The following is a 10,206-nucleotide window of genomic DNA, read 5'->3' on the forward strand; positions in this document are numbered from 1 at the left end:
AATACCAATTACATTTTAAAATTTAAAGGCATCATTTTCCAAGCAGAAAATAATCAGAAGGATATGATTCTATTAATAATATATGCATTAACCTGACTCTATTTTTCACATTTGAAAGTAATTTCAAAATGCCAACGAGAACACTGAGGCATAGCTTAGCTTTGCTTTTCGTTGATTAAAATGCTGCCACAAATCCAATTTATTTAAGCCTCAGTTTACTTTTTAATAAATTATACAGAAATATTTAACTGAATTTCTCTAAATTTTATAATATTGTCAAGTGATTTGTTTCTTCATAATAAAACATTGCTTATCTGAATACTGCTCTTCAGTGTTTTTCTGATTTAGTGCATATGCACATGTATTGAAGATTTAAGTATCCAGACTGTAGTCTTGGCTCTTCTGGGGCTGACAAACTATGCTAATTTAGACAAGTTATTTAATCTCTCTGAGTCTTTGCTTCTAAAATAAACAGCTTGGAATACAGTAAGTGATTTTTAAGGTCCATTCCAATGCCAATCCTTTGAAAATTTTAAGCTGTTAAAAATGCTTTTAGTTATATGCTTTCATAAATACTTGTTCAGTTTTTAAGAAACTGAGAAATCGCTAGAAATACAGTTTAATGTGAATCTTGTTAATATTATTGGAGAATTAGTTTTATTTAAAATGACATATTACCCATATAGAAAAAATCCTCATGAAATCAAACAAATCAAACCACACTTCTGTAAAATATTTTAACTGCAATCATTTATAAATAGGTAATTATTGCATTTTAATAAGACAGAGAAAAACATACTGTGAGACTTCATATAAAATGTTCATAATTACTTCAGACATCTGATTTTAATGATTCTAAAAATATTTCCCACTGACTTGACTCGTGACTTCAAGGAACTGACAATTTCTGAATATAAATTTTTCTTTTATTTTAAATCCAAGAAGTTATAGTGTTAAACATCAAATTTTACTAAAACTAAGCGAGCAAAGGAATGTCTAAGAAAATATTCATATTGACTTTGTTCAAATGTTTCCTATTTTTTTTTTACATGAAGCAAATGGTGTGGTTTTTTATTGTATTAAAAAATCAATATATGAGCAAAACTCATGTTTTTTAGCTAAAGGATGAGTAAGAAGTGTTAAGTTGACAGAATTAAATTCTCTAAAAATATTTATTTGTATGACACAACTTGTTAATTTCCCCTTCCCCCTTAATTTGCAGGGACCATTTCTGTAGCTGCAGTTTTTTGTTTTTTGGGTTTTTTTTCCATCAGGGAAAATAACGCACTTCTTTTTAAATTTAAAGAAAAACCTAAAAAATAGTCTTAGTTTTATGACATAAACTTTCATTAGCAAAACTGATTTAAAAAGACTTAGAAGAGGTCTAGGGGTTTTTATCATACATGACAATTATACTTAACATACTGAACACTTTCTAGGTTTTCTCGGTTTGTTTTTTTTTCTTTCATTTTTGTGTTGCTATTGTTGGCAAATGAAGTGAAAAAGTAGTATCAAAACTTTGAAATAAGAGCCAAGTTTCAAAGCACTTTTTTATTATGATACTGTTTTTATTTATGTTTCACAGCATGTTCTCAGCTTATACCCTAAAAAATGAATTTACGTATTGGAATATAAATACAATGTTTCCTTGGTATGTATGCTGTGGGACTACCACCTTCCAAAGTCTTGTGTTAGTGTTAGCAATTAAAGCCCCTGAAATGAGGACAACATGGATTTATGTCTTAAGTATTGTACTCTCTTCTAAGTAACCTAAATCAAATACTATTCAAGTATGTTGAGGAGATAAGTAATGTTCTACTTCAAAATTTTCATTACAAGGAGTGGTTTTTACTGGGGGAATTGCATTAAAACAAAACCACTTCTAGTGTTGGACAAAGGCATAAAAGAAGATTTAGATCTTCTATTTGCCAGTGTAATTTATTCTTCAGATTTTTATCCTACCAGTCAGAGGAATAGTTGTGCCTTCGTCTGTAAAGCTAATATCCCCATCATGGCCTTTGACAGCCTCTCTTTCTAATTATCAAAGATGTTGCTCTAAAATTGATACCCTAATTATGTCTTTAGTCTTTCTGTCTCCACAGGCTACTTCTCCCTGGCCTTCAATCTATGTTTAGATGTTCCGCAATGTTGTAAAGTCCTTCTTGGGACAGTACTTTCCTTTATCTTCATTTTTTCTTCTTCCTTCCTTTAGCTGATAAATTTATAAATTTGCTTCCTAAGGCCCCTTTTTCCATTCCAGCCACTCTCTCCTTCATTCTTTCAAATCTGACCTCCCTTAGAACTTTGAAAATAACCTTCCTAAAAAGAGTCACTTAATGCCATTCTTGCCATGTTGAACTGTTTTGTGTGTGTTTTCATGCTTTGTATAAATGATGCCATGTTTAATACCACTGTGCAAATTCTTTTGGTACGTTTTCCTCCCTTAGTTCATGAAATCCCAATGCTTTCTCACATTTCTCTTATTTTGCTAACCATTCGGTTCTTTCCTTCACTGACCTCTTCACTTCTCTCCAGGACTGTGTACCAAGGCCACACGCTTTTCTCCTCCTACAACTTGTTTTGTAAGAGTTTCACAAAAGTAATTTTATCATCTTTGATGTTTAAATACCATTCATATTTAATATACATAGTAAAGAAAACTATAGAAAGATGAAGTTTTCCAAGTCAGTATTATATAATTTAGCTTCATCCAGAGAGATGCGGGGCTGTGAAGACTTCTAGTGAAGCACAACACAGAAAGTGACAAGAGACACTCAATTCAAAATATTAAGATTTCCTCGATTCAGTTTGACTATATGTTGTTTATGTTGGAAATTACATCTGAATAGAAGATGAACAACAGATGCACTCTCCTCGGGGGGAACCTTACTACAGAAAATTAAAATTCCAGTGTATGCTTGTGGATTTTTAAATTTTTGATCGCAAATAAGTGACTATAACTCAGAAGCACAGACAAATTTGTGTAGGGATGGCATATCTGTAAACAGCAAAGAATAACAGAGTGAAACCTATGTGGAATTCTTTTTTTTTTTTTTTGGCTTTTAATTATTTTTATTGGAATACAATTGATTTACTTTATAATTTGCTTTATAACTGTGTTAGTTTCTGCCATACAATGAAGTGATTCAGCTATATGTATACATATCCCCCCTCCCTCTTGGACCTCCCTCCCACCCCCTCCCATCCCACCCACCTAGGTCATCACAGAGCACCAAGCTGAGCTCCCTGTGCTATACAGAAGGTTCCCACTAGCTATCTATTTTACACATGGTAGTGTATTTATGTCAATCCTAATCTCTCAATTCATCCCACCCTCCCCTTCCCCCGCTGTGTCCACATGTCCGTTCTCTACGTCTACATCTCTATTCCTGCCCTGCAAATAGGTTCATCTGTACCATTTTTCTAGATTCCACATATATGCGTTAATACACAATATTTGTTTTTCTCTTTCTGACTTACTTCACTCTGTATGATAGACTCTAGGTCCATCCACATCTCTACAAATGACCTATTTCTTTCCTCTATATAGCTGAGTAATATTTGTATATGTGTACTACGTCTTCTTTATCCATCCTTCTGTCGATGGACTTTTAGGTTGCTTCCGTGTCTTGGCTATTGTAAATAGTGCTACAGTGAACATTGGGGTACATGTATCTTTTTGAATTATAGCTTTCTCAGGGAGGTATCACCTCACACCGGTCAGAATGGCCATCATCAAAATATCTACAAACAACAAATGCTGGAGAGGGTGTGGAGAAAAGGGAACCCTCTTGCACTGTTGGTGGGAATGTAAATTGATACAGCGACCATGGAGAACAGTATGAAGGTTCCTTAAAAAACTAAAAATAGAATTACCGTATGACCCAGCAATCCCACTACTGTGGAATTCTTTTTTGCCTGATAAAAGTAGTTGTTTCCGGGGACAGTGTGAATTTCTGCTGACATCTAGAATGAAGCGATGGGCCCTGCTATGAGTTCCACAGGAAGGCTAACGAATCAGGAAAAATGATGAAATTCTAAAAGGAAGGGCAATTCTCTTTTGTCTTAAATACATGTTTTTATAGAATGTCAACCAAATGGCTTAGAAAATATAGGTTATTTATTCACAGGTTATTAATGACTCTCTAATCTTCACATTCAGGAGGCTCTAGGTCAAGGTTTTTCACCCACAGATAGAATTACCTTCTTATTAGTTGTTATACTATCTCAGACATTGTAATTTTCCTAGAAAGAAAAGAGAGGTTTTCATGAAAAGTGTCTCTATTAATGTTCAAAGTGAAAGTGAGATCTAAAAATTATTATAATGGGGAGTGGGGCTCCAACAACTTTATAAACTTACCCCTGGGCTAAAGTCATATCAGCCATTCAGGAATCTCTGTTTAGAACCTTTGGACATCATTCGTATTTGGAAATCATTTAGAACTCCCATGCTAGCAAAAAATGTTCTGCTGACATTGTGAGAAGGTATTCGATATTTTATTAGAAATTAGTGGGTAAATAAGGTTTTTTTGTTTTTGTTTTTTTGTTTGCTTTGTGTTTTGTTTTTTTTTTTGGAAAGTGAACTGTGTAAGAGTTAATAGACTAAGCAGCAAGGAATGTCTGCCAGGAAGCACAAGTATTTAACTCTTGAAAACCTGTATATGTCTCATAAGGATAATAACCATTTCCTTTAAAAAGTCACTTTTTCCCAACAGGAAAAAGGCTTATTTAGCTGGTAGAGAAATTAATGCCTGTATTACTGTATATGAGGAAAAAATAAAATTAAATTACAATGACTGTTGGCTTCTTTCACAAGAAAAGCAGCCATTGTTTTCTTAGATATAATTATATCGTGTGTGTTTACTTTATATAGAACTTTTCCCCAACAGTACTAGACAATGGGTATATTTTCTCTCTAAGGAAATATTAAAATTATTTTCTATGAAATATTAGTCAAATTGATATCCCTATGACTAATATCATATCAAAGTATGGGAAGGGAATTGAAGAGCCATGTTCAAAGAGCCTTGACTCCTTAAGAAACACAAGATAATCAGTGTTGTCTTGACCAAGCTGTGATTTATCTCCTCTTAACAAAGTGCCACTTATCTCTTCATCAAAATGTGATGGCAGATGCCATCCTGAAGAAATTCACTTCATTTTATCATACGTCCTGAAAGAGTAGTTTCCTTGATTCAATATGTAAACTTAGAAAGTACAGTGTTCCTTGGCTTAGCTGTGGTGGAGACTTAGATTTGCGGAGAGGTAGGAAAGGAAATTGTAATGATCCTGAGAAAGACTTAGAACTTTTACCTAGGGCCATCTTGGAACTTGCCCTTTTGGAAACAGGTTGGAAACCAGTGTCCCAGCCCTTCATTTTCCTTCTTCATCACATCATTGTCTTCTCTCAGGACAAGAACTCAGACTAGTATTACAAATGATAGAAAAGTATGTGGTTTACTTGAAAGGTCAGAATGGTTTGCTTGTGTTCCCTCTTCTACTGTGCTAAAACATGCTCAAATTTAGACACTGCTTATGAGGGTAGCGATCATCATTGCCTGGCGCTCATTTTTGAAGTCCGCACAAAGAGGCTGATTGAATCCATTCGATCAGTATGTGACTTGCAGTTTTCAGACAGTTGCCCAAATTTTCTGGATGCTTTTGATGTAGAATAATGTCTGTAATTTGAATTGCTGAAATACGGAATATTAATAGGAAGTTCTATTTTTTGTACATGGGATTATTATTAACCCAGGAAAAAAATCCCTGTTTTTTTTTTTTCATTTTAGTCTATTTGTAAATATATTCTAAGAAACAAGTGGTCAAGAGGCTGAAGACTGTAGTGTGCTTTCCAGTGTCTCAGACCATTAACTTGCAGATTAGGTGAAATTAAACATTGTCACTTAAACTGCCTTGGCAATAAAATAATGATAAATTATCATTCAGGCTCTTGGATGGGAAACCTAGGGGAGAATTTCACTTTGCCTTTGGATTGCTTTCCTGCAGGTTACTTTTTTGATTGCTGTGGTTTTGGAGAACAGGATTTCTAGGCATCATGTATTTAGTTATTTAGTTCAGGCTAATAACTTTTCTGATATTGTCAATAGAAATTAAACACAAATCCCTTGAACTGTCTCTCAGTACAAAATGTAGTCTGATTTTTCCTATTCTTTTTTTGAAGGCAGCTAGAAAGTTCAAATCAATAAATGCCTTGTCCTAATGGATGATAGTTTTCAACATAACAGAATTGTATTTTTTGTGAATTACTGTACTTGTACACCTTTGGCCAAATCTGTTCAAACAAATATTGTTGAACAGATATGGTTATGAATACAGTTCACTAACTTTGTTAAGAAACTGAGCAGTAAACTAACACCTGGGAGACAAATGAATTAACCCATTGTGAAAAAAATGTATAACTTTCAAAAATTCTGACCTATGAAAAAATTCCTTTCTGTTTTATGCAAATCAGCAATGTGTATTTTCAGATCTCAGATAATTTGCAGATTTTATTAATCCATAATTATATCATAAACTCCTGCTCAGTTAACATGCCATGTTATAATATGTGTGAAGCCTGATTATTAACAGTGACTGATTTAACTTAATAGAAGCTTGTACTTTGTAGGTCTAGATTAACGTGTCAGAACTTGCTTATCTTCCAAGTGAGACAAAAACCACTGACAGAGATGGAGTAACTTAATCAAAACACTATATAAAGCTGTGTGCATTTTTTTCCTAGATTGCTTGTTAAAAGCCTTTACTCTTTAGAAAGAATATTCTATTCATACATTGAGAAATATATATAAACTAATGGGAAAGCATTTATGAATGAAGTAGGACATTTTCCTTCACTTAGTGAATATGAGCTTTGGCATGACTCACGTCATTTAAATGTCCTCTCAAAACTGTAGTCTTTAAAGAGAAGTTATCTTGAGTTTAATTTGTATTTTTCCTTTTACTTCATTGCTATTTTTTGGATTTTCTCTGAAGAGTATCCATATTTATGAAACATTTTATGTAATATTTTAATGATCCAAAATTGATAGTTCAAACTTGGAATAATTGACATATTTAATGGATGATTTTATTTAAAAAATTGTGTAACTTCATTTTGAAATCTATCAGCCTATGATTTTGTTCCAAAACATTTTGATATTGTTACCAAACTCAGGTTCAGCTGCTTACCACTCAAAAGCCAATAGTTAGAGAGGCAAGTGTCGGTAGTAAGAAAACTGCTTTAATCAGAAAAGCCAGCAACCTGGTGAGAAGAATGAAGAATTCTCATTCTCTTGTCCTGAGACCAACTCCGAAGATTCTGCTCAGTCGTGATAGGTTTTTAAGGGAAAAATGGGGAAAGAATCTCAGTGAATTATCGAGGCAGGAGGTTGGGTTCTGCTTCATCCTTCATGGCATGCAGGCTGGCTGACGTTCTTCCGACGTTATCTTGCCTGCGTGATCTGCCTGCAGGATTGCTTAGGGCAGCTGTTGGGGGTGGAGAGCTACTCATTTTTACCTGCTGAATTCTTCATTCTTCCTCCTTTTAAACTAGGAAAAGAATCAACACGTTGGGCAAGGCGTGGTGTACATTCAGGAGAGCATAAGTCAGGAGTTAAGTTACATTGCTTAGTGATCTCGTTCCTATAATTAGGTTTTTAAGGTTAGAGGGGGACAGAAATGGGTAAATAGGAAATGGGCAAAGAGCTGCTTTCAATTCCCCACTGTCAAACATCATTCCATTTCTATGGGATCAGGGGCGAAGGTCCATCTTCTGCAACTTCTTCATGCTGACATGGGGTGCTGTATTCTCAGAGTGGAAGATGTCGACATGAGTATATAGCATCTCTTTCCTGACAATTTTAGTTGCCCACTTACATATGCGGGCAGAGCAAGCTACAATTATTTTGATGCCCACAAAGACATAGATTATTATGAGCAATCGTGTTAATCCCATTCTCTTGAGGCCGGTTCTTGGAATCGTGCTGGCCATAGACTCAGTACTGCTCAAGCTGGAGTAGCTCATGTCACGGCTGCAGTCTGCTTTTTCCCGCTGGTGGCAGTTACAGTATCTATAAAACAACTCAGGAAGGTGCATCAGACACTGAGTCTGTGACTCTGTTGTCCTGATCGTTAACTGCTCGAGGCCGCTCTTTGTGACTCAGGGAGGCCTGGGAGACTTTAGCTTTCCTACGACCAGAGGGAAGAGACTTGCAGGGGCCTTTGTACTTGGTGGTGGGTTGGGGGGATGAGCTACAGGGTTCTGCTTGGTTCCAATATCACTTGTTTTTTTATGGGACTTCACATTACAAAAAGATCTTGAAGTTTAATAATATTTCATGGTATATACTCAGAGACAAATATTGTAGCATCTTCCAATTTGGTAGAGAACATGAGGGCAGAATATAGGAGAATAAAACAATATAAATATCTTCTCCAGTAGGCAAAGAGGCAGATAAATAAAAAATGGTCGTATTCTTTCTAACCAATTCCAGAATATTCACTTAGCATACATTAATTATGAACCTATATGTGCAAGATATTGTGCCATTCACTATGGTCACGAGGTTAACATTTCCCTAGTTGGTGTCCTGATGGAGCTTTCACCCTCATAGATGTATTTTCATGGCAGAGAGGAAGCCTGATTGACTAGGTAAAGAAGGTTTAAATCTATAATCTCAAGAAGGGGCCTTGTTTAGAAATAGGAATAGGTTTAAGAGTGGTTTAGGTACATTATTAAAGGATCGACATATTATTAATGGGTAAGAAACTTTTATAAATTTGGGGTGAAAATACCTTTGGGGAAGGACATCTGGGTCTTTTCGTAGCCCAGACAACAGGGCTGACATGGCCCATGGGCTGTCTCAGCACTGCAGCCCCTATTCACTTGGGGACAATAAAAAAAATGCAGCCAATGTCTGATCACCTCTCCCTGTTACGTGTATTCTAAACCCCAGCGATGTAAGCCTACTCCATACTTCATTTACTCTTGACCGTGAATTTTCACCAAAATACAGTGCTTTCACATATATGTAAAGCTACTCTTCTCCCTAGGGCAGCAGTTTAAGCAAATTTGGATTTATATTATGTCTGCTTATTGGATTTATTCTTGCTTTTTCTATGATAAAGGTTATATTTTTTAAATTCCTTAGAGTAAAAAAACAAACAAACAAAATGTCCCAAAGCCTCATGAACCTTCAAAGGAAGTTTTCAAGTTCAAGTTTCCATTTCAGACTTCCTGTATTAGGATAATAAAAGGGGTTATTCACAGTCACCTACCCCAAGAGGGGTGGAAGTCACTTGAGAAAACTGTGAATAGAAAAGTAAGCAGACATTCAAATGCTATGACTTTCCAACTCTGCTTGGCTTTCTTTTTACTCTGAAGAAAGTATTCAATGATACTTTTGAGGTCTTCTCTCTTTGCTTTTGAGTCAATTAATGTTTAAGGTAAATATTCCCTCAATTATACTGCTGCAGTTAGGCCTTCCTTTTTTTTCATACATGTCACCTTTAAGAATGTGGGGTTTTTTTTCAGTAGATATTGTAATAAACAGTATTTTGGTGCTTGAACAATCACTAAAACTTTTCTGTTTAATTAAAATAAAATTTTAATGCCCGAAGGATATTTCTTTGAAAAATCAGTGTTATTCTAGAAACATTTCAGTCAGTATCTAATAGAGGTTTCCAGCATTATTTTCTTTATTCTCTAGATAATGGGCATTGCATTAGGATCTTACTGTGTATATGCCTGACCCATTAACACAGACTCCTGCTCTGCCATTAACTAGGAATAGATCATTTAGGATTTCAGCAGTGAAGACATCCTTTTGCTTGTCTCTTAACTTGAATTATTCCTAGAGGTAATATAGTGTATTTTTCAACTTCTTTTGTCGTGTGACCTTTTCAGATTGCTTCTTGAGGGTGCAGTATTTTATTTACAGCTAAAATGTGCCATAATGACGTATGAGGTCCTTGTAAAGGAAAATGTTTTGGCCATAATAATAAAATCGTTATTAAGGACAAAATGTTAAAAGATGGAGACGTGTCTGTGTTCTATATACCACCTACGATCGTTTGGAAAAGTCCTGCCTCCCTCTGTGTTTTGTCAAAAACATTTAGGGTCACCTCTGAACTGTACCTGGCACCTCTCTTCTTCCACAGAGATCTAAAATTGCAGTGTTTGATAAAATGTGGACCTACATGAGAAGC

The 10,206-nt window shown here is 35.1% G+C and overlaps 1 protein-coding gene across 7 annotated transcripts in view; it reads left to right on the forward strand.

The window, feature by feature from the left end:
• The window catches only part of GRIA2 (glutamate ionotropic receptor AMPA type subunit 2), a 168,593-nt gene that overhangs the window by 153,999 nt on the left and 4,388 nt on the right, over positions 1-10,206 (forward strand). For all 7 annotated transcript variants that reach the window (XM_036853494.1, XM_036853492.1, XM_036853495.1 and 4 more), the window contains one exon: positions 10,159-10,206. This exon is cut by the window's right edge and continues 200 nt beyond it. In XM_036853494.1, the coding sequence (XP_036709389.1) occupies positions 10,159-10,206 (48 nt within the window). The remainder of the gene's footprint in view (positions 1-10,158) is intronic.

This window comes from Balaenoptera musculus, chromosome 5 (genome assembly GCF_009873245.2).
Source record: "Balaenoptera musculus isolate JJ_BM4_2016_0621 chromosome 5, mBalMus1.pri.v3, whole genome shotgun sequence".
NCBI classification, from domain to species: Eukaryota; Metazoa; Chordata; class Mammalia; order Artiodactyla; family Balaenopteridae; genus Balaenoptera; species Balaenoptera musculus.